The sequence below is a fragment of the Charadrius vociferus genome, unplaced genomic scaffold, assembly GCF_000708025.1.
Source record: "Charadrius vociferus isolate BGI_N301 unplaced genomic scaffold, ASM70802v2 scaffold433, whole genome shotgun sequence".
Taxonomy (NCBI): Eukaryota; Metazoa; Chordata; class Aves; order Charadriiformes; family Charadriidae; genus Charadrius; species Charadrius vociferus.
In genome coordinates this window covers 3,044,815-3,067,812 of record NW_009647846.1, presented here as the reverse complement: position 1 = coordinate 3,067,812, position 22,998 = coordinate 3,044,815, and the positions used below count along the sequence as shown (strand labels likewise).

The 22,998-nt window shown below is 42.9% G+C and overlaps 1 protein-coding gene across 1 annotated transcript in view; it reads left to right on the top strand.

The window, feature by feature from the left end:
- The window catches only part of RAD18 (RAD18 E3 ubiquitin protein ligase), a 55,947-nt gene that overhangs the window by 13,107 nt on the left and 19,842 nt on the right, over positions 1-22,998 (top strand). The window contains exons 4-10 of the mRNA XM_009882863.1: positions 1,000-1,355; positions 3,497-3,596; positions 7,182-7,366; positions 11,215-11,291; positions 11,997-12,057; positions 18,685-18,819; positions 22,105-22,261. Coding sequence (XP_009881165.1) covers positions 1,000-1,355; positions 3,497-3,596; positions 7,182-7,366; positions 11,215-11,291; positions 11,997-12,057; positions 18,685-18,819; positions 22,105-22,261 — 1,071 coding nt within the window. The remainder of the gene's footprint in view (positions 1-999; positions 1,356-3,496; positions 3,597-7,181; positions 7,367-11,214; positions 11,292-11,996; positions 12,058-18,684; positions 18,820-22,104; positions 22,262-22,998) is intronic.

Genomic DNA, 22,998 nt, shown 5'->3' with positions numbered 1-22,998 from the left:
TAGATCGATCTGTATAAAATACGTGGTAAAGTAAACAGGATTCTGCAAAAACCCCTGGGGCGGGGGTAGGAATAAAACAGGTCTTTAAGATCTTAAGCCATTGCCTGAGTAGAACAACTGTGACTTTATAATTCTTCATATTGGCTCGAAGCTAAAAGTACTAGTGAGACAGACAGGAGAACGAGCCTTCTGCTGCTACCGTGTTCCTACCAATAAAATACAAGTTTATTTCTTTGAAGAGAGACTTCTGTTTAACTTGCATCTTGACACTTGCTGTCCCTGAGGATGGCAGGGAGTACATTGGGGGGTAACGCATGCATAGATGGGTGGTAAGCATTGTGGTGGAGACTCGAGTGGGCTGTTCTTAAGTATAAGGGTTCTTAAGTCTTAAGGGTTTGTGCGCTTTGGATGATCATTGATGAAACGTGACCGAAATAGTTCGGGTTACCTGAAAGTAAATCTCAGGAGCTGAGTAGCACGCAGTTGTCTCGTGGTGGGGTTCTGTTCAGCTGGGTGGGCAGTGAGCAGCTGTGCTAAGGAAACCCGCAGTAAGGAGGGATGGGAGGAATATACATGGCAACGTTTTCTGCTAAGCTCTTTGGTTTTGGGAGCCTCTGCCACAGCTATACGACACAGTGCTTGAAGTACTCTGACTTGAAAGTGGTCATCTGCCATCTTCAAGTAGGTTGGAAAACCTTTTGTTCTTTACTGTGTTCCATGTGATGTTCTGAAAGGCATTTTATCACATTTACAAAATGTAATTTATTTTGTTTGAAGATAGTTCTTAGATTGTGTAGAGCGTGGTGAGGCTCAGCTGGTGTGCTCCTGCTCCTGGTTGCGGTGGGCTGGGCAATTCCCAAGGGCTGCCTGCAAGCAAGGGGGAGAGGGAGGAAGGAATGGAGGAAAAGCTCCGTCTGGTTTTGTTCTGATTTCTTCTCAAAGAAAAAGCTAATACTGTGCAATGTACCTGACTGCATGTTGTCTTCTGGATGCTTCTAGACAACAGCTGTTCCAGTTGGTCTTGGATGCTCCACTGACTTCATCTCCATTGGCCCGTAGCAGGCATTCAGCTGGCAAAAGCCACGTTAGGAGTCCTATTTCTTGGCCAGTTTTAAAAGAAGAGGTGCCAGTGATTGACAGTTTCTTGAGAAAGGAAAAAGTTTGCACCTCAACAATAGCAGACGGCCTGGCAGAAACAGATCAGAAGATTTTCAAAACTGAGGAACACCATAACCTTTCCAGCAGTTCTGCAGAGGTTGATGGTAAAGACAATGAAGTGGGATCACAAGAGACTCCTGAGTGCACCCAAAGTCAGGAAAAGCCTTCTACGTCTATGGTAAAAGTAGTCAATAAAGGTGAGGTGCTTAATTTTTGGTTTTATCCTGTTCTCTTCCCCAAGTCCGTGGTTGTGGTTGGCTGTACGCATTACTGTGCCTTCAGTACGTGGCACTCATCTCATTTCTCTGTGTCGCTCTGATCTGCATTGGCATGCTCAGATGCTTCCCATTTAACTGGACTATGCTTCATTCAGATTACTGCCTATGTGGGACAGCTCTGCTACGAGCGTGTTCTTGATGAGGAAGCTTGGGCTGATGCCAAGTAATTAAATGGAGTTCAACGCTTACAGATTCCTTTGCTTTGAGTAACAACTCTGAAAAACAATAGTTGCACAACAGGCTAACTCAGTAAAAAATGAAGTCATTTTCTCTTCTCCTTCCCCTTAATGACCAGACAGACAACATCGACATCCATACTGCTCTCCTATCCTTAAGTAACCAGAAGCAAGGTATTTTATAATGTGTTTGTTATTTGAGGGGTGCACCCACAATCAAAATGATCGCGGTTTCAGTTTTGTTAATATTCCTATTCATACACTCTCCAGAAGAAAGTAATCTGCTTTATTCTTCTGTAATTCTGCAGTGTTAAGATTAATTTATTTTGAAGCATGAAAATGCCCATTTGTACTGATCAACTACAACAAAATGACGGAATCCTCTTAGTTTTGACATGGTGACAGCCATCCTATTGACCCAATTAAGAGCCTAAATTAAAATAAAAGACCATGTAGGAGTCCAACACTGATTCTTATTAATTCATATTTCTGTTCTTTTGTTTAACAGTTTATTCAACTGGAACTCTGAAGTTCGTAATTATTCATTAGCTGAGTAAAAGATGTGATACAGCCAGAAAAGCAGCCATGTGAAAATGGCATCAACTCAGCCAGAAGTTAGGTTTCCTAGTTTTATGCATCAGACTTGCTTGCGTTAGTAATTTAAAACTCATATGAAATTTTACCACTCATTTATTCTTGAGCAATTGAAATTTTCACTTGCTTACCATTTTATGACCTTATTAAATCCTCGAGCATGCATTACATTGAAATTATTTCCACAGATGCAAAAAGTAGTTGGTCAAACAACATAAATGAGAGACTTGAAATGAGGCAGTGCAGAAGTGGTTTTAGTGAGTGTTATTTGTTCCTGTGTTAAGAATTGAGATGTTAACTTCAGATACAATAATAGACTGCTCAGAACTATTGTGTTATGTTACTGTCCCAACATTTTATTTTTTTTTTAACCTTTGACTAGAATATGATGTCATGGGAGTCAGGAATTGCAAAGCAGCGTTACCAGATAACTCTCTCAATTCCCACAACATTTCACAGCGTTTTTCATAGGTTCTTTTGTCTTTTAAATCAAAACCAACTTCCTCCATACTAATACAGGGGCTGTCAGTTAAAGAATCTCTTTCTCATACTGTTCATTTAAAGGTAGCCTCTTGTTTTTGACATAATGTGATTGCTAAAGACAAATATTTTAAGTCTGTGGTTTTTGACTGTCTTTGAAGGTAATGTTTACAGGCGCTTCTTGAAAATATGAGGCAAGAAGAATTCTGAGTTGGGTGGGACCATGCTACGGGGCAGTTGTGAGCCTCTGAGCCCAAGTCACAACATCTAGTTATCTGCACTAAGAAATGAGCAGGAGGCACGCTTGGATGGTAGAATTCCTGTGAGGCTGAGTTAGCTCATGTATTGACAGTCCTGTTGAGAGCCATAGACTGGGAACATGATGTTAATACGAATAAAGTTTGTGCTGTACTGTTTTGGCGAAATGAAGCAGCTTCCTTTATTTAGGAGTGAAATACTGCAAAAGTGAAAGACATTAGCAGGGAAATACGCTTGTGTTTATATTAGCCCTTAGGTTTCCGTGTAGTATGTATGTTATTCCAGATTTTTAGTAGAGATTTCATTCCATCTGACTGCAGGGAAGATGAGCCATTCTGATATTAGATAGAGAGGGAAATAAGTGTTCCGGAATGAAAATGAGAGCAAAGAATGAAGATTCTGCATAGACATGCCAGATCTTTTTTTTAAAAAAAAAGAAATCTGGAATTCTGGTTTCTCCTTTTCCTCAATCAACAATTAGTTTTTCAGATGAAAACCTTTGCTCTCTGCTGCAATACACATGCTAGTAAATTCCATGTCCCTTGTTTTCAGTGGATTGTCCTGTTTGTGAGGTTGCTATTCCAGAGCAACATATAAATGTACACCTGGATAGCTGCTTGACACGGGAAGAGAAGAAGGACAGCCTCAGAAGGTAAGAAACAACTTTAAGAACTTTCATATGCATGTAGTCATTTTTCTGCGCTGCTGAAGTAAGAACTATTAGTTGATGGGGTATAATACAGTGGATTTTTTGTTTCTTGGTTACCTGCTATATAGATCACTCTAAGCTCACTGTGTAAATATGATAGTGGTGATTTTCCCCTCTCAAGAAAGTATGTGGGTTGCCAGCAGAATTACTTTTTGGCTTTTAGTGGCAAGAAAACACTGGATAATATTTTAAAGAATTCAGCGCAGGGAGTAAAACGTAGTCTGTACATTATCCTTGTCATGTTTTTGCTCGCTAGCATTAAAATTCTATTCAGATACCACTTACTCTCATTTTTCACTTGGTGAATGAATTGCTTCCCCCAATTCACGTGGGCCGAGAGACAATTGTTTCACTAGCTGTCAAGTTAAAAAATAAAAATTGCACCTTACTCTGCTCACTGTGGGTCTTTTCAAGTTGCCACAGTCAAGGTTGTTTCTTTAAGATCTCGATTTCCATAAGATTAATGCATGCCTTTGATGTTATGCCTCTGCCCTAGAATTTGTCACGGTCGCCACATTCACATCAGAAGTGTAGATTTCGGTTTATTTTACTTACTGGCATAAATTTAGGCCATTATTATTTCTAAGTGATCAGACTTAAGAACTGCGAGGGACTTTTGCTGCATGCGGTTTTACTGCATGCTTGTATTTCCAATTCCTCTGAACCTCAAATTAGAAAGTAATTTTATGTTAAAGCTCTTATATTGCCCAGCCATGCTCAGAATGCAATCTGTAAGCTACAGGACTTTGAAGATGAATAAATAGTAGATTAATATTGAAATCTGTTGTTACATTTTAATTTTTATTTGGGATGTTTTTAGTGTTTTCTCTGTTTTTAAGGAATGAAAATAAAGCCAGATCTTTCTTTGGTGTCAAGCCCACGTCCCTAACAGAATTTAAAACTTTCCTTGTTTTATCTAGACTGCTTGGATCTTAAGAAAGTATCACGCAAGATATTTGTCCTTAGGGAGAATAAAGTATTGTGTATTAAATGCTGGCTTTTTGGCATTGTGTTTATTTGATGGCACTGTTGTTCAGGTTTCAGTAACAACACGTCTCTAGATCTTCTCTGAGGAATTTTAGCTCTGTTTATTCTCAAATTAGGAGCACATGGCATGCTATGTTAACAGTTGAGCAGTATTTCAGCGGAACTGATAATTTAGTCCCCAAAACCTGCACAGGAATAATTACAACAGGTAAGTGTATGTTCACAAAGAACACTGCATTTCTCAAGGATGGGGGAAAAAAACCCACCAACATTAAGATTCAAAACTGTTGTGAACTGTTTTCGTGGAGCTGTCTGCTTACAAAGCTGTCGTCACTCTTCTAGGTCATGCTGCTTGTGAATTATAATACATAAAAAGCTTTTTCAGGACTTTCAAAAGATTTAATTATTCAATGAAAATGTTTATATTTCCCAAAAGAATCTGAAAAAAGTCTTTTCCTGAAAAGTGTATTGAAAAGTGTATTGTGGTAATGCATCTTCTTTTGCCAGCTATGCTGCTGGAGCTATATGAGAGTAAATGAATTAATGACAATTTTTGCATAAGCCTTTTTTTTTTCTTTTAACTTTGAAATTCATTTTCAACATAATAAGTTGAAAGTGCTGAATACAATTTTCAATTAAGTCTCTTACTTCCACAGTGGAAAGCTGCGAACTCCTCTGTAATTCAGAGCAGTGCAGCTGAACTTTGCTGCAGGAAGAAAAATGTCTAACTAAATGCTGGTTTTCTGTAACTAATAAATTATTAAAGTTGAAGAAGATGAGTGAGGCAGTAGATGGATTTCAGTACCTTTGTTGGCTAGTTTGAGTGTATTTCACCTGGAAGCGTAGGAAAGACTGAGCTAATTTGTGCAAAAGGAAACTGTTCTGCTAATTTTGGATGACAAAAGTTGTAGTAGGACTTGAATTTTCTATGGCAGTGTCCTGTAACTAAGATGTTTTCTCTAGCTATGCCAAGAACGATGAGTTCTTCTGACATAAGCCAGTGTGAAGGAGTAAATTTTGGTTTTAGGTGTTATTCATCATTAATTCTCTTTGACGTCACTTTCTGTATTACCAAGTTACCCTTCTGTTAGATGGGAACTACAGATTTGCCTTTAGGTACGTGACTGTATCTTCTGTGGAAGGGATGCTGTCCAGAGGGGCCTGGACAGACCGGAGAGGTGGGCGCGTGTGAACCTCATGAGGTTCAATCAGGCCAAGTGCAGGGTCCTGCACGTGGTTCAGGGCAGTCCCAGGCACAACTCCAGGCTGGGCGGAGAATGGCTGGAGAGCAGCCCTGAGGAGAAGGGCTTGGGGTGTTGGTGGATGAGGAGCTCAACACGACCTGGCAACATGTGCTGGCGGCCCAGAAAGCCACTGGCACCCTGGGCTGCATCCCCAGCAGCGTGGCCAGCAGGGCGAGGGGGGGGGATTCGCTCCTCTGCTGTGCTCTTGGGAGATCCCAGCTGGAGTACTGCCTCCAGCTCGGGGGGTCCCACCAGCAGAAGGAGACGGAGCTGTTGGAGCGGGGCCAGAGGAGGCCCCGGAGATGCTGGGAGGGCTGGAGCCCCTCTGCTTTGGACAGGCTGGGAGAGTTGGGGGGTTCAGCCTGGAGAAGAGAAGGCGAAAAAGGGGAGAGCTCAGAGCCCCTTCCAGTGCCTAAAGGGGCTCCAGGAGAGGTGGGGGGGGACTCTGCATCAGGGAGGGGAGCTGTGGGACAGGGGGGGACGGTTTGACACTGACAGAGGGGAGATTGAGATGAGATCTGAGGAAGAAATTCTCTCCTGTGCGGGCGGTGATCCCCTGGGGCAGGTTGCCCCGAGAAGCTGTGGCTGCCCCATCCCTGGAGGTGGTCAAGGCCAGGTTGGACGGGGCTTGGAGCAACCTGGGCTGGGGGGAGGTGGCCCTGCCCAGGGCAGGGGATTTTGGACTTGATGACCTTTAAGGTTCCTCCCAACCCAAACCATTCTATGGTCTTTCTCGAAATAATTTTCCCAGAAAGCTGAGAAGTCTCCTAATTCAAGTTTTGGCTTAAAGCTTTAACTCTTAAAACTTCACCAAGACATTCAGGTAAGACATGGCTGGTCCTTGGGTGGGAAACCTGTGTTTCAGCAATCGGAATTCAGTACACTTCCTTTTGAATTCAGACTGAATGTAGGTTTGATCCTAATGTAGAAGAACAATACTGTGTTTGCTGATGTGGTTCTGAAGCCTTTGCTGTAGATATTAAAAACTGAGCCACAGTGCTTGTTACAGGAGTAGTGCTTGCATCGTTTCCTAAAGAAAATCAGACTAGACCTATTGATTTCTGCACATTTGAAATTTTCTTTGTGGTAGAGGGAAAAAGTGTTCTTGCTTCCTAGAGCTGTTGCTGTTGCATGGGTGAAACCCTGTGTAATTGGTTGTGTGTCTGTCATGGCTGAAATGATTCTTTCAAGTATTTCTTACCCAGAGTGGGTGAAATGCCCCGTAAAAATGTACATCAATATTTTGATTTTCATAGGAGTATTAATTTAAAAAAAGTTTTTCATTTTCCTTTTGCAGTTCTGCTCACAAAAGGAAGCCTATGTCTAAAGTTGTTTACAACTTGCTCTCTGATCGTGATTTGAAGAAGAAACTGAAGGAACACGGTCTGTCTACCCACGGGACCCGACAGCAGCTCATTAAAAGACACCAAGAATTTGTGCACATGTATAATGCTCAGTGTGATTCTCTAAATCCCAAATCAGGTAAGTTAGAAATTCTAGGAAAGTTGTTATCATTGCAAACTATTTGTATGCATTTCTCCTTCTCTTAGTTCTCAGGGTAGGAATAAGGCTTTCTTGAATATTTGGGGAAACTGGAGCTGGAAGAATTTATCTTACATAAATCAAGATTAATGCAAAAAAAAAGGAAAGTTAAGGACAATCAGAAATGTGTTGCTATATTCTAGAAGTACCCAGCAAGGATGTAAATTTGTGTTGAATTTCTTTGATGCTTCCTGGTTTACTAACCCTGTTCTGAAAAATGTTCTGTGTTTCTATTGACTGTGCATTTTAATGAGTGCCTCCAAATTAGACTCCGAGGCTTTTAGTCAAAAAATGAGAAATATCTGAGGTTCTTAGTAAATGAATGGATTATTAACTTATCTTTTGTTCGGAATTTGTTCTTTTCCTGCTATACACTGAGACTTTTATCTTTTTATCAGATTTAATTTCAAAATTGGATTTCTTTTTGGAGATGATAGGTCAGGGTCGAATGAATTAATAAGGAAGTGTTAATGTTTGGCTGATGTTTATATCAATTTAGGTGTTTGGCAGCAATTTTATACCATTAGACTATATATAGTGTTAAACAGCTGTATGGGATAAGAAGAATAGGTTTTAGTCTCTAATGTGAGTGCAATATAAACTTCCTTTAAATAGCAGTCTGTTGTTTGTATGTGTTCAGGATTAATGCCTGGAAAATGCCAGGGCTGGAACAGGGAGGGTGAGATCAGAGGAGGGTATTTGTGCTGCCAGGCTTTGTAGGCAGTCTGGCCATTTTTCCATCCTGAATAGCTTGTATGAGCTAGAGGGAGAATTGTCCCAGCTTATCTTGTTATATTCTGTTTTATACAAGATGAAAACATACATCGTTTCTTAAAGAGGTGTCATTGATCATCTCTCAATTCAGTTCTGCAAGCAATACCAGTAACAGCACAAATACACCGGCGTTGTGTGGGTGAGAGATAGATATCAGATTTATAGTGATATTATTTTTTCATTTGATTAGAAGCTTATGGCAAACAGTCCTTTTAAAGGAATTTCTAACGGGATCGTGTTCTGACATTACTCTCCTGGGAGCTGCACAGCCATTAGTGTCCTGGAAATTCTCAGAGAGCTGCTATTGTATTTTCTGCACTGGTTTCAGGAGGTAGCTTGCTGTCTGCTGGGTCTGTAGCACACACCAGTCCTGCTGCTGGCAAGAGCTGGTCTGGCTTACCTCACAGGCAGAGAGGTGAGAGATGCTGTTCCTCACCCTCATTTTGGTCTCTAACTTTCATGTTTACAGAGAGATTTAAGTCCTGAAACACAGGTTCACCACTTCTTTCAGAAGTCGTTAACAATTCTGAATGTTTTTGTGTGTATTGAAGGGCTCGGAAGCTATTTGGACCGGATAAATTTTTGGTGTCGCAGGCAGCGGGGCTGTCGGGAGCCGAAAGGACGAGCAGGGCGGCGCGGCAGGGCAGTGAGCTGAGGCGCAGCATCCCCGTGGGTCAGGTCGCAAACCGCTGCGGGGCACAGCTCCGCTTCACAGCTGCTGTGTGCTCCTTAGCTGGAACGGGAGTAATCTGGGTCAGGGGTGAGAAGTGCCCTTTGAGAAGGCTGCCAGATTTAAACACAGTAAAAACCACTTAATTTGTCAGTTATCATTTAACAACTTTGATGGTATAGGGGAGTGTTTATTTCAAGTGACTCTTAAAAGCTCGTATGTTAACTCCATGCACGTGGTTTTATATGTGATCAGGTGGTTGGAAATGCTGAATAGCCACAACTTCTACTGCGGCATTTCAAAAATAAAGTATGTTTTTAGTGTTCAATTCCTCTATTAAACAGGCAGAACCACCAGATGCGGTGCTTTTTGGGAAGAAAAAAAAAAAAAAAAAGTCAGTCACTGAGGACTATCCAAACTTGAGGCTCCTGCTTTTAAAAATCAATTTTGCTTGCCAGCTCTTGGCTTGGGTTGTGGAAGCCAAGTGAATGAGACAAGTGAGTTTGCAACCAACGCTAACCAACACTATTTGCTTTTTCATTTTGCTCCTTTAACCATTTTTAGAACTTGACTAAGAAAGTTAAATGCGTAAGTGATTTAGGAGCCAAGTGTCACTGCTTAGTTTGTGCCTAAGCACTTCTGAAAATAAACATAAATGCTTTCAAAACTTGTTTTCTAGGACTTCAGAAAGTCTCTGTGATGAGAACCAGCACATAGAGTTGAAATTGTGTTTGACTTCAGCAACAATAGAAGCTTAGGAAGTTTGTTGTTTAAGTCCGTGAGAACAGCACTTGTATCAGAATTTCAATTACGCTATGATTTATGTTAATCTTGGAAATTTAATTAAACACTCTCAAAGCCCCTCTCTGAGTTCCCCCAGCAGCAGGAGTTAGACATAAAGCTGCCGTGGGTCGTGGAGGTACGCCCTTGGCCGATGGCCGCAGAGGAGCGGAGCGGTTCTGCGGTGAAGAGGTGTCCTGGTTCGGCCGGGAGCCGGGCAGCTGCGGGTGGGGAAGGAGGGGCGGCGGGGCTGGGGCTGCAGTGCTGCCGTTAGCCGCAGCAGGGCCGGCGGCAGAAGTGGATGCGGTCTTGACTGCAGCCTCGTGTCCGCTCAGGCCGTGCTAAAACGGTGCTGTGCAGAACGGGCGGTTCTCTGGTATCCTTCAACGTGCTGGGAGGTACTCGGCTCGTGGGGCGATTCTTCACGGGATGCCGGTGATGAAGCAGCACCCGCTCTCTGCCTGCCTCGTTCATCCAAGCCAGCGAAATGAAGAGTTTCACAGAGTGTTACAATCTACTTTTGCATTATTCAGGGCAGACTAGCTAAACTTTTACTGAGTTCTGGCTTGATACCTATTTATAAAGGATGAATTATTAAACTCCCACACTTAAGATGCAGACATGCATTTTCCGCGGTAGCAGTGAACCTAAGGTCACTACATAATATGAATAGCTGAGCTGCTGAGGAAGCATTGGTGCCAAATTCCTGGATTTTGCTTAGACTGGTTTTGAACAGGTTTTATTCCTTCACAGCTTAATAAGCTTTTGTTCTCTGTCTGCTTTACTGTCTAGTGAAAGTGTTTGTTTTATTAAATACCCGTAGCTACCTAGTAGCTCTGTGAAAATGATCAAGTGTAGAAACAGATTTGTAAAAGTGTCAAAATAAACCATGCAGGGTCCTGCATAGCTGCAGTTTTAGTTAAATGTTAACAAACTGTTTATATGCTTTTGAGGTGTCCGACTTCATCGTTAGAGTAGTTGTAATTCATCCTTGGGCTGTGGGTTTTGGAGAGAAGCCTGCAGACGGTTTTCTGTTGCCTTGGAAGAAGTCCTTGGAGGTAAAAATAAGATAAACAGTAGATGTCATTCTTTTATCTTCAATTTCAAGATACTTTATAAAATGAAAACTCTTTTTAGAAAAGACATGCCTGTGCACCACAGAAACACGATAGTATGCTAGAGAGAGATTCAAATATGATTTGAAAAGACTACATTTTCCCATGAATTTAATACAAAGGCAATGAGAGCAGTGGCCTGGGGGGTGGCTGAGAGCTTGCCCATGGCTCCCAACCTGCCTCCTGCGCCCGAGCCTCGGGCACTGCCTCTGCTGCTCAGCTGCCGTGGACGGGACGGGAGCGGTGCCTCTGCACGAGCAAACGCCCTCCGAGCGCTGGAGGCAATCTGTGCCCTTGGGATTGGGCTGTGACTGGAGTCGGGTTTTCGAGTTTTCGCTGTTGGAGAGCTAATGCTGGTTTGTCTCTTGGTGATTTAAATTCATGGTAGTTTCGTTCACTGCTGTTACATCTTTTTATTTAGCAGCTCCCTTTCTTGTATTTTCAAACAGTTGCAGAAGTTGTTAAAGAGCTGGAAAAGAATGAGAAGATTCGGGTTCAGCTTGAATTTAACAAAACCAGTGAAAATGTAAGCTAAGCATCTTTGTTCTCAAAGAGGGCGATGGCTAGGGGAAATTGCAGAGTGGGCGCTGAACATGTTTGCCCTTCACTTTATTATGGGAATTCCCAGGTTGCATGTTGGAATTTGCGTATGCCATCTTATAATCGACATGATTTTCTCATATTGCTCATTTGTCATGGGCAGTTCTTCCTGTACTGTTGGTGCTTCTATGCCCAAACCATTTCAGTAGGAACATTTTTTTGATTGCAATAAAAATTCTTGAGAAATGTTCCCCTTGGTCATATTGGAGGATTTTGACCCTCCATGGCAGTGTGGGGAATATTTTGCTTCCTAGAATTCTCTAGGATTTAGCTAGCAAATTCCTTGCTTCCGTATCAGCAATAGTGCCTGTTCTTTTCCCATGACATGTGATACTTTTGTGACTTTTGGAGCACGTTTATTGCACAGTATTAGGAGATATTTTATGGTGCACACATGCTGGGTGTTTTATGGGGTGGCTTGGGTTAGTCCTGTTGACTTTGTGAAAGCACAGCAAGACAGCGTGTATGCATACTATAAATATACATTACTGTCTGTGGATGAGATGGTAAGAGCTGGTGGGGGGAAAAACAGACAGCTGATCCTTCTTCCAGTTTTAACTCTCTAGTTTTAAAGTATGTGGCTTTATCATCTTTTTCTTTCTGTAAATAAACATTTGTGTGATTTCTGTAGAGCTTGATCTTCACAAAGGACCAGACAGAGGAAGAAATAGATGAGATCCACGCTGATTATCGTAAGTAATATGCGAGTTTCACTTTGTTCTGCTTTTAAATTCACTTTCTTTTCCTTTGTACTGACATATACACACGACAGTGATGCTTTTCATGTGTGTGTGCTTCCCCGCCCCCCATTTAATAAATCAAAGCTGGAAGTTCTCTGTTTGGGCTGAAACTTCCTCTGTGAAACTCAGTCACTGTTAAGTACTGACGTTTGACAAAACTCACTGCCGGGGCTGGATAAGACTGAGATGGAAGCTGACGGCCTCCTTAGCACATCTCCATTTATGCACGTTCTACCTAACTTAATGTTCCTCCTATGTTTGATGGGCATAAAGACCAGCAAAGTAGAGTTTTTCTGTCTCCTGCCCTGGCTGTGCGATGCGTAGTCGTACGGTTTCCCTGGGAGCCCTCAGGCAGAAATGAGGAGCAGAACGTCTCTGCCAGGAGTCCCCCAGACCCCGGCGGGGCTGCGTGCCAGCGGCGGGGCTGCGTGCCAGCGGTGCCCCGTCGAGCTGCCTGGGCCGCTGGCTGTCACGGGGAGGGGCAGCTCTGTTTCGGTGTCCTGCTCTGCGCGAGACTAGTTGCAATTCTTGTCATGCCGGTTTTGAGGAGCAGAAGAGCAGTTGTGACTGCAGTGAGAGCTGGTCGTGCTTTGCTTGTCAGATTTCACCCTTCCTTGCCCCAGTCTTGTTGGCACGCTCTCTGACAATAATCTGAATTACTCAGAGGTTCATGTAAATTGGTTAATTAGTTTGCCAGTTCTATACTTTGTTAAAACTCGGGCTTGCAGCATGTGAATCTGTGTGTATGAAGTCACTCCCTGATGACCTACTGTTGTGTCCCTGTGAACAATGGCATGCGCTCCTGAGTGTTTTTATACGTACGGAATTTTCTCAGTTTCAGGTTTGCTCTTGTTTTCTCCCTTTTTTGAGGTTCTGGGCGCTGTATGACTTCTGCTCTGCCGGCAGTTCTGCTGGCACAGGCTTCTCTGGGCCACTCCAGAGGGTCTGCCGACAAGGAGGGTGCCGAGCTGGCAAGGTGGGGTGAATGCTGGCTGTCTTGGCCCTGCACTCACCAGTATACCCAGTAGCACAGCTACTGCGTTTTCCTGTTCCTCAGGATATTCCCTCCTCCTCTACACTCTTAATGATCAGGCACTGGTTTTATTTAAAATGCAGCTGCGTTCTGGGTGGTGGTTGGTCTTCCCAAGTTCTCCAACTCATCCTGTAGCAGGGAAGTTTGTATAAATTTACTCTTTCTATACCTTCCTTTTCTGGGCTCACTGTCCAGCACAGAGTGACATTAACTAACGAGCAGTGTAGCCACAGTAGTCTGTATTTAATATGGCATTTCTAAAATACTTTATGGCTGCAGGTTTCCTCAACCATGTGTTTTTTACGCTTCTAGCAGTTGTCAAAGTGGCCCTTACTGCTAAAAAATATGTTTTAACTGAGCCAAAAAGGCTTTTTCCGTATTTTATTTGTATACTGTGATTCTCAAATCATCCAGGGTTTCACAGTGCTCCTCGCATTCGCTCCCTTCCTTCATGCTGCTCTCCACAAGCACTCACATGTTCTTTTAAAAAGAATACTCTGCTCATTTGGGTAACCTCTTCCCCTCCACCCTGTGCAGGCAACTGGGATTCAGCGCAAACTGGGTGCGTTTTTTTTTCTGGGTTTGTTTCTGTTAGTTTCATTTTTCGTGCTGAGTCCCTCCCCTCTGTTTGCGCCAGAGCCGTGTGCCTGTGGTGGTTGTTAAACCTGCCTCTGCCCCAACAGAACCGCAGCATTTGTTTTGGGAAGTGTAACTGGAATAAATAATTAAGGAAAAGAAGAGAAGAGACAAAAAATAAGAAAAATATCAAAGCAAGAGCTATAGTTCAATGATACAATTTTGTGGTGGTTTTTTGGAGGTGGGGTTGGTTTTTTTTTTTGTTTGTGAGGTTTGTTTTTCGGATCATTTTTTTCAACGGAGAACTGATTCCTGCTTAACTTGACCCTGGGAAAGCACAGCATTTTAAACTGTGCTTCTCCTTACTGTGTGCTTCAACTTGAGAACCGTGTTTTCTCTCTCCATGGAACCATCTAACCGTCTTTGTGGTTAGTTTAGAAGCAAGTTCTTGCGAGAGTTAGATTGCAGGGCTTGCGCCCTGTTGTAGTAATTCAGCACAGAAATGGCTCATGTAAACTGATTTTTACAGATGGTTTCCTGACCCTTCTTTGTGTGTTTGTACCCACGAAGCATTCCTTTCTACTTAGCTCCCGAGTGGTGTTTTATTATTCACAGATTCTTTCCTGTTGTTTCCCACTCATTTCACTTCACCTGCGCTCTGCTTGTGCTCTCAGACACGGTGCTTAGCCGTGTAACGCTACAACAATACTCCATGAACATCAAACTTCTGCTTTCAGCCACAGCGGAGCAGCGCAATGAAGGGACAACTTGTTCTGATTATACTTAAGGGTGTATTTAAATCTGCAATATGGTCATATTTCCTGTCTTTCCTTGCGTTGCTCCAGGCATATAAATTATTCCATAATGCAGCTAGATTTAGCCTTGTTGATTTTAGTTGGGTTTCTGTGAAGGCTAAATAAGGGCCTAAATCTTTAGCAAATTTTTCCCTTGCTTTTTGTTGCTGTGTCTGAGAATGTATTTTTTTTTCAGTGTACATGCACTGTTTGTGGTTTTGAATCTTAAGCGTTCTTCTCTAATTCCAAGTAACTGGTTGATAATGACTCTCTTGCCGCGCAGAAATCTCTAGCAATACAATGCAGAAAAAAAAAGTAAAATAATTTAAAAAGTATTAATGCCAAATTGGCTCTGTTCCCCCGCCAAGGCTTTAGTAGTTCTGTAAAGAACAAACGCAAAGTTCAGTGACTGCGGGAGTGCCCCAGAGCGGAGCGAGCGCCCCGTACCTGGCCGCTAGCGCTCCGCTGGCGTTCTGCGAAACAGGCAGGGGGAGCCTGGGCAAAAGCCTGCGAGGACGGTGCCCGGGCTCACGGTCAGCTGTGAGCGCCTTCGCCCCGATCCCTCTCCTCGTGGATGGGGAGCGTTTGGGGGTGGCAGGGCTGGCATGGAGTAACCTGGCAGCAAAGGAGCTGCCGCGGGGATGTGCCGCTCCGGTGCGGTGCTGTCACCGGGGAACTCATCCTAGACAAGAAACCCACTTCACACACCGCTTTTGAATTCTGGATGTGCACAAATCCCTCGTGAAGCTGGACCCCTGGCTGCGTTCGCATTGCAACCCCGCGACGCCGCGCTGCACGACTGGGCTGTGGAAGCCGGCCGCTGTGCAGCGGGCTGCTGGGCACTGCTGGCACTGCCCCCGGCACGCGCCTTGCCCGTCCTGCTGCTTCTTTTCTTCATCTGTTGTACACGTTTTAGAACAAGAAGATACTAAGCGTCATCTAAATTTTCAAAACTAGGTATTTTATTGAGTTTATATTGTTAAAAGGATACGGTTTCAAAAATACCAAGACTACCAAGTGAATGAATTAGCCTCAGGCAGCTCAATTGAACATTTTAAATTAAAAAAAGAAAGAAAAAAAAAAAAGGAGAGAGGAAAAAAAGAGATGATAGAAAAATGTTTTAATGGGAACATATGGTTTTAAAATTAATAAATAGTGATGACCAAAGAGGTAAATGTTAGCTAGTGTCAGCAAATTATTTCTCCTAAAAGCAATAGGGAAGAAATCATAAGAATGAAAAAAGAATTGTACATTAAGTTTAGAGGACAGTAAGAGATTAAAAGAACTTTTATCAAATGCCTCTTTTTCACTGTAGCACAGATTGACTTTAAAAAGCTTTATTATACAACGAAGGGGTTTTTTTTCTTTTTAATTTACAACGTTTGCACCCTAGGTCCCTAATTCACAGCTGAATTAATGAATTAATTAACTCTGGCATAAGTTCAGAATAAAAGAAAAAAACCGATGTACTACTTGTTCCGTATTTCCATATGAGCCACACAACACGCTGGAGCTAGGTAATAGCCTTGTTGAAAAGCGAGATAAAACAGCTGTGATAAAACTCTTTTTTTGTTCTTAGTCTTTACAATTTCCTTTGCGCTTGGTAAATTGCAAATGACACTGTTGGTATTTTTTGGGTTTTATTTTTTTGTGTATGAAGTGTTTTTGAAATACCAATTAATATTTTGGCTTGCTGAACCTGAGGATGGTTTATATGCTCGCTGGAAGCTTTGCTTGAGCAGCTGCCGGGGTCTGTGCCTGGAAGGTGCAATTAAATACGCTGTCCCCTGCAGCAGTTCCCTTCTGCTCCTCGGAGCTGAGTGACACCCGCAGCCCGGCGTCTGCCTCGTCCTGCGTTTCTCATGGTCAGGCCTCTATTTAAAGAGTTAAAAAAAATCTACAGGAAAAGAAATACATTTGTTTAAAAAAAATTATTCTGTTGCTCTTTCTTTTTATAAATCTTTTAATTTGCAAGGTTATTCAGAGGCTTGCTGCTTTATGTTTTGTGTTTTAAATATTTGTAATTATATCTGTGGTTGTTTTATTACCGCAATGCCCGGTGTTTTATGAAATGTGTGTGGCGTGGAATTTCAGCGCAGTGGGGATTTACAGCGCATCCGAACAGTGCCTTGCTTTGCCAGGACATTTCTTTTTTTACTTGAAAAGCTTTGTAGTTGCACCATAGAACAAAACAACAAAAAATAGTAATACTGGAAAAACTGAAGTGCCAAAGGAATTACATAATGAACATGCAGCGGCTCGAACACAAGCAGCTGGGACAAGAACTTTCTTTTTATTAAAGGAGTTGTTGACCTTATGTGGCGTTTTCAGCTACGCAGGGAGAGGGAGTCGGTTTAAAGCTGTTTCCTTCAGTGGGGCAGAACTTGAGAGGATTTTATCTGGGCTTTTCCCCGCTCCTGCCACTGCAGCAGGATTAAAGGATCCCAGGATCCTGGGATTAAAGGTGCTGTACCCCTGCAGCGCTCGGCCAGGCCGCGGGAAGATGTGCCGCGGTCCAGGAGGAGGTCAGGGCTGTTCGTGGGGCAGCCAGACCCCAGCGTGGAGCCGGGACCAGGAGGGATGGGGCGGTGTGGGGGGCAGGAGGGGGACTGGATGGAGAACCGCCGGTGCAGGCAGAGGAGTGCAGGTGATGGGGAGATGTGGGTGGAAACCCAGAGAGTGCCCGCGCTGCAGCTGCGGGGAGGGTCGGGGTGGTCCTGCCTCTCCCCTCTCCTTGCCCCGCGGAGGAGAAAGGAGGTCGCTCAGAGACTGATTTGAAAAAAGAAAACAAAAGCAAACAGACAAACCAGAAAAGTAATGAGGAAGTTCTTCGTTTCAGCTGGGCTCCAAGTGGACTTCTCAGTACCCCGGTTCTCCTGGACGTGTGCTTTGCTGTCATCAGTTGGACGCTGCGCAGCCAGAGGGGTCCGCTCTGCAGTGCCAGTGCTGCAGGTGGCCCAGGTTGCCCACTGCTAGCCCTCGGCTCTCGTTTGTCCTGAGGATTCTTGTTTGCTTTTCTGCCCATCATTGCTGCTGGGGTTTATCTCGGTCTGTCCTGCCAGTGTAGCTTGGGCAGTGCGTGTGGCTGGGGAAGAGCAGAGACCTTAAACAACAGTCAGTTCTGTGTGTGCAAAGAAAGACTGTGCGCGCAGTGCTCTTGGGTTATACAGGAGGTGTACTCTTGGGTTACACACACAAATCTGTTTCTCAGCGTGACTGTTGCAATTCCTTCCAAATAAAGGAGTTCCGTGTTTGCTGCCTTCGCTGTAACATACCGACAGAAAGCCCTGCGCAGGGACCAGCCCGCTTTCATGCCGTGCTGGCTGTGGGTAGCCACAGTCAAATACGCTGTTTCAGTAGAAGTTGGTGTGTTCTGTATATAAAACAATGTGTTCCCTTCGTGCCCAGCAAGGGTTAGGTAATCCGCATCATCTGTCTGAGGAGACCGGGTATTTTCCCAGCCTCTGAGTAAAGAATCTGAAGTATCTAGATTAGAGACAACACTGCTTTGACTGAATACCGGAGGATTGCTTAAAACATACTAAGTGACTGAGAGTGCAAAGAGCATGCCAAAGAGCAATTAACCGTGATTTAGAGGATCTGAATGAAAACAGTATAATAAGCATGACCCAAAGGCTTTCGACTTTGCTTTACTGCAGAAACGGGGGAAAACCCCAAAGCAACTTTAAAGCAATTGGCAGAGTGGTTGTGCGATTTTACTCTTCTCTCTGGCGGGGGGCTCCCTGCAGGACTACCTACAGCTGAAGCGTGTGACTAACGCCGGCGTCCAGCCGCTCCTTCAACTCTGACAAGCTTTGTGCCATGACTACAATAGTAAATGTTGTCACAATGGTCATTGCAATACTTGTCTTTTTCCTCCCCCCTAAACTTGTTAATATAAAGAAGAAACAAACACAGTTCTTCTGTGCCAAAGTTCGGTTTTCATCTGTGCAAGTGTTCTTGGCTACTGGGCAACTCTGTAAAAGCATAGACACAGGTTGGGATCATTAATAGAATATGGAACGTATTGCAGGGATGAGTTGGTTGTCATTTGCTGTAACAAAAATGTTTTCAGTGCAGTATGTTGTGCTTATTTCTGTTCACATCCTGTTCACTTTCTCTGGCATACCTTAAGAGTCCGGTGGCAATGATCAGTAATGCGCTGTTACATTGCAGGAAACAAACACAGAAGTGAATTTCAATTTTTGGTGGATCAAGTAAATAATCGGTGGAAGAAAAGTGGTAAGAGGAAAACAGAAAGTGCGCAAAACAAAGAAGAAGTCACTGTCAAAGAATTGCCGACGGCCACAGGTTAGTGATGTTGTTTAATGTAGTCCCACTCATTGATCCACGCTAGTAAGTGGGGGGTTTCCCAAAGAGATGGTCTTTCCTCCCGTTGTTCTTCTCCTACAGTCCTTAAGGGGTAAAACAAGCATAAATATCAAACAGAGCCTAAAAAGACTGACTGCCATTGATTTCAGTGTGATATATAAGCACAACCCATAATAAATACACAATTTATTAGATTTAAGTGGGATCGTGTATAGATGTGTTTCATTTAGGCACGTAATTTAATTAGCTGGTTGAAATGGGATCTTGGGTTCCAGTCCAAATCTACTGAAGTGGCTGAGAGTGGGCACGGGACAATCTGTGTCTTTGCAGTGAAGGTGATGCCGGGTATTGCTTGCTGGGTTTCAGCTTTTCTGTATTGTTAATATGATAGGGAGTCGGTAATCGGGAACTGCAAAGCCCTTTGTGTGGATTGGAACACGCATTTATTTGTGCTGAGGCTGAAGCAATAAAATACTTCGGCTTCTTTTAGACTGTTTGTAGAGTATGTTGCCTCTCTCTTTTTAACTCGCTTCGTTTTGTGTTTATATACTTCACCGCAGTGGAAAGTGGGAGTGCACCACTGCAGTCACCCCGTTCTGTACGAGTGAGGAGCAGCATCCAGCGCACCTTTGTTGTCCTCACCGCCCACAGCGCCAAGGGAACACCCCTGTGTGCTTTGGACTTCTTCCCTTTAGGCTCGTTCAGGCTCATTTGGTTTATGTTACTGGTTGCTTTGGCAGTGTACATATACTGAATCTGTGATTTAGAAGAGCATTCCCCAACCTAATATAACTTGTGGAGTTACAATCTGTTCAAGGTCCTGAATTTTGGAGAGAACTCCATTGACCGGAATTGGATGCGCTGTTCTGTGTTCTTGGGAAAATACGGCAGTTCAGTTTGCATCAGCTCTCACAAATCCCTGCTCTTTGCCAGTTGAACGGAATTCATTTTTGGCCGTCTCCTCTAGCAGAGCTCTCAAGAATAAAAATAAATTAAAATAGCAATATAATAGTGCAAATTTTATCCTTATCATTTCATGCAGACCTTGATGCAGTGCATAATCCTTTCCATGTGAAGGGTAAAAATTAAGGAATCTCAAGGATAAAGTTTATCTTGTTTGACATAATTTACAGTGATGCTCCTCTTCTGTAGCAGAGACAGAAGCAATGTGTTATTAGATAATGGGATCACAGACGTTGAAATATTAATTTCTAGCGATGCTCTCTGGAGAGGTCGGCTACTGTGAGTTACTGGGTTTCCATCTTCGCTGTAAGCTTTGTGCACCGAACCGCAGACTTGGAGAAGCTGAAGTAAAGCCATATAGTTTTTCCAAAACAGTGCTCAGGTAGAAAATAGCTTATATCAGGTGTATCGACCTGTATCCTGTCGACTTAAATACATGATACCACCTCGTCTGGTTCTGAGAAACCTGCAAAATATTCATTATGCTTTTTGTGCACCGAGCATTCAATAATCTTTGAAATTTCACTTTCTAGTTTAATATCAAACATTGGCACCTGGTTGACTGTTTGTAAACCGTTTAAAAAAAAACCCCAAACAAAACGAAAAAGAAAAATAAACCAAGAAGATTCATGGGTGAAGGAGCAAATGCCTAAAGCTTGTTTCCTCAGCGTTCCTTGTTAACAGCAATTACCTTTTTATTAAACTGGAAATTATGCTATGTGAAGGGAAGAAGACCAGCAGCGGGCTGACGACTTGCTGTTGGAAAGCGCAGCTGCTGAGAAGAGCAAAGGCTTTGTATGCGTTCCTTCCCCACTGTATTTGGATTCTTGTGGAAGTAGTGGCATTGTACAGAAGTTAAATACACTTTTTTTTTTTTTTCCTTAAAAAAACTCCAAACAAACAACAAACCCTTTGCATCTCCCATTGCCCTCTACCGTAGTGTTGGTTGGTGTAACTTAAACCTCTCTGAAAATCTCACTCTGGTTTTGGTGGTGTTTTAATCATCCCTTCCTGATTTACATCGTCTTGTTTTGCATCTTTAAACTTATGTTTGATTTCCAGTCTTTACATTTTTGTACCTGTTAAACATAGGGTTTTTTACTTTGCCTAAGGGGAAGCACCGTAAGAATTTGATAACTATTTGTGATACACCTCTTCTGGGTGGTTGTACTGCACAGGGCCTTTGCTGTTTTTAACCTATTAATTTCAGAGTTATATGTCATTGGTTGGACAACTGACTCACTGTAATCTGCCGGTTGTTTTCAACAGATAAAAATATGCTCCTGATATTTAATTATACATCGAAGCGGAAGAGAAAGGGCAAAGTGTAGCCAAATTCAAGGATTGTGTAGCTCTTCCACACTTTAATTACAGTTCTGTTTGGCCATTTCTGTCAAAATCATTTCTGGAGGGGCAGAGAAGCGAACGTGGCTGGAGCAGGAACGTGGCTCGGTTCGGGCGGGTGGACGGAGCGCTTCTGTGAATGGCCATAATAAGCATTATTAACGAGATGAGCCTCAGTATGGTTCTAATGTCTCCTGCAACTTTCTAGTTAAGTAACTCCTTTGAAAATATTTGTGGTGTGGCGTAAGAGCAGTGTACCTTTCCATAGCATACTTTCCAGGCTAGATCTGCTTTCTCTTTAGAGAGGTAGAAGGTACCTTTTCAGAGGACTGTTCATCTTCTTATAGATAAAAACGTTTGACACAAAAATAATGGAACGGTTTTACAATTTGTGTCTGATATGTGTTGACTAGAAATGATTTTTGCTCTTAAAAAAATGGGAATAGTTATCTCGATTGGCATTGTCTTTCTTAGATGCATAAGGAAATAAATCGCAATGCTTCTCTCGTTGAAAACAAGCCTGTTAACTCCATCTGTAAAACTTTACAGCTATCAAGCGGTCTCATGCAGTGAGTGCAGGGAATTGGTAGCAAGAAGCAGAGAACAGTGCTGTCTCATTAAGGGTTTGCTAATTTCTGAAATAGTCCCATCTTATGAAATGTGACAAATATCCTTACCCTTTATTTCTCTCCTTGTTTGTGTTTGAAACCTACAACAATGAAACATTCCCGTTTCAGTCTCTGGTTCTTAGAGGCTGGGTTTTTTACTATGCAGAAAAAGAAATTACACCTTTGAAACTGTGAAGAGTTTTGGAAAGAAAATAAGTGGTAATAAGGTGTTGGTATTTAATATTTTAAAACTTTGGTTTTTCTTAAAATCTATCTCCCAGCTGCAAAAATTTAAACAATAGTATTTTGCTTCGTCGTTCTTGCTAATCTCTGCCTTTCTTCTTGGTAGAACATACGGAGGAGCATCACCCAGCTATCGTCCTTGGAAAATCCCAGATACCCCCAACAGAAACACCTGATGGCAACGGAACTGTGTCTCCTTCCTTGGAGGAGGGGCAGAGATCAGTCTCTCCTGCCTTCTCGCTCTCAGCTGGATCGACAAGCAGGTGGGTGAAGAAGAGACACAGACTCACAGGATGGTCAGGGTTGGAAGGGCCCTCTGGAGCTCATCCAGTCCAACCCCCTGCTGCAGCAGGGGCACCTACAGCGGCTCCCTGGAAAAGCTTTGGCAGTAACCTCGAGCAATATATTTATATCCTCCTTCATAGGATGGGTTCCTGAGCTGCGGTTACGGATTCGTTCTCCTCCGTTTCTGGCTGTTCAGTTGCTTGAGGGATGGAGCGGAAATACGTCTAGAATTCACTAAATAGTTTTGTAATGACTACAGAGGGGTGATAGTGTGAATGTTCCTTTTGATACAGAAACAGAGAGTGGAATGTCTGTGGAACCAGGAGAACAGTTGGTGTTTCTCTTCCACTGCATCATCTTCCCTTCTGTTTAAAGTTTTATTTAGAGATACAGCCTAAGTCTTTTAATAGCTCTTCAAGTTGAGCGTTGCTGTGAGAAACAGAGTTTAAATGACCCGTTATTTGCAGTCAGTGGTAGAATGCCACTGAACCTTGAAGTCCTGACAGCCATTCACTTTTCTTTCTTCATGCATTTAGTTTTGCTTCCTGAAATTGCCTGATTTGGTTTCAGAAAATGAAAGATCAAGGAACGCTTTATAAATAATGTAAGATTCTTTGCTTTTGATAGTTCAATGATAATTTTATTGGAAGGAGACTCAGCTGTTATTGCTGATAAGATCCATCTAGTTTTTGAAGGCAGTGTTCATATCTGTTGA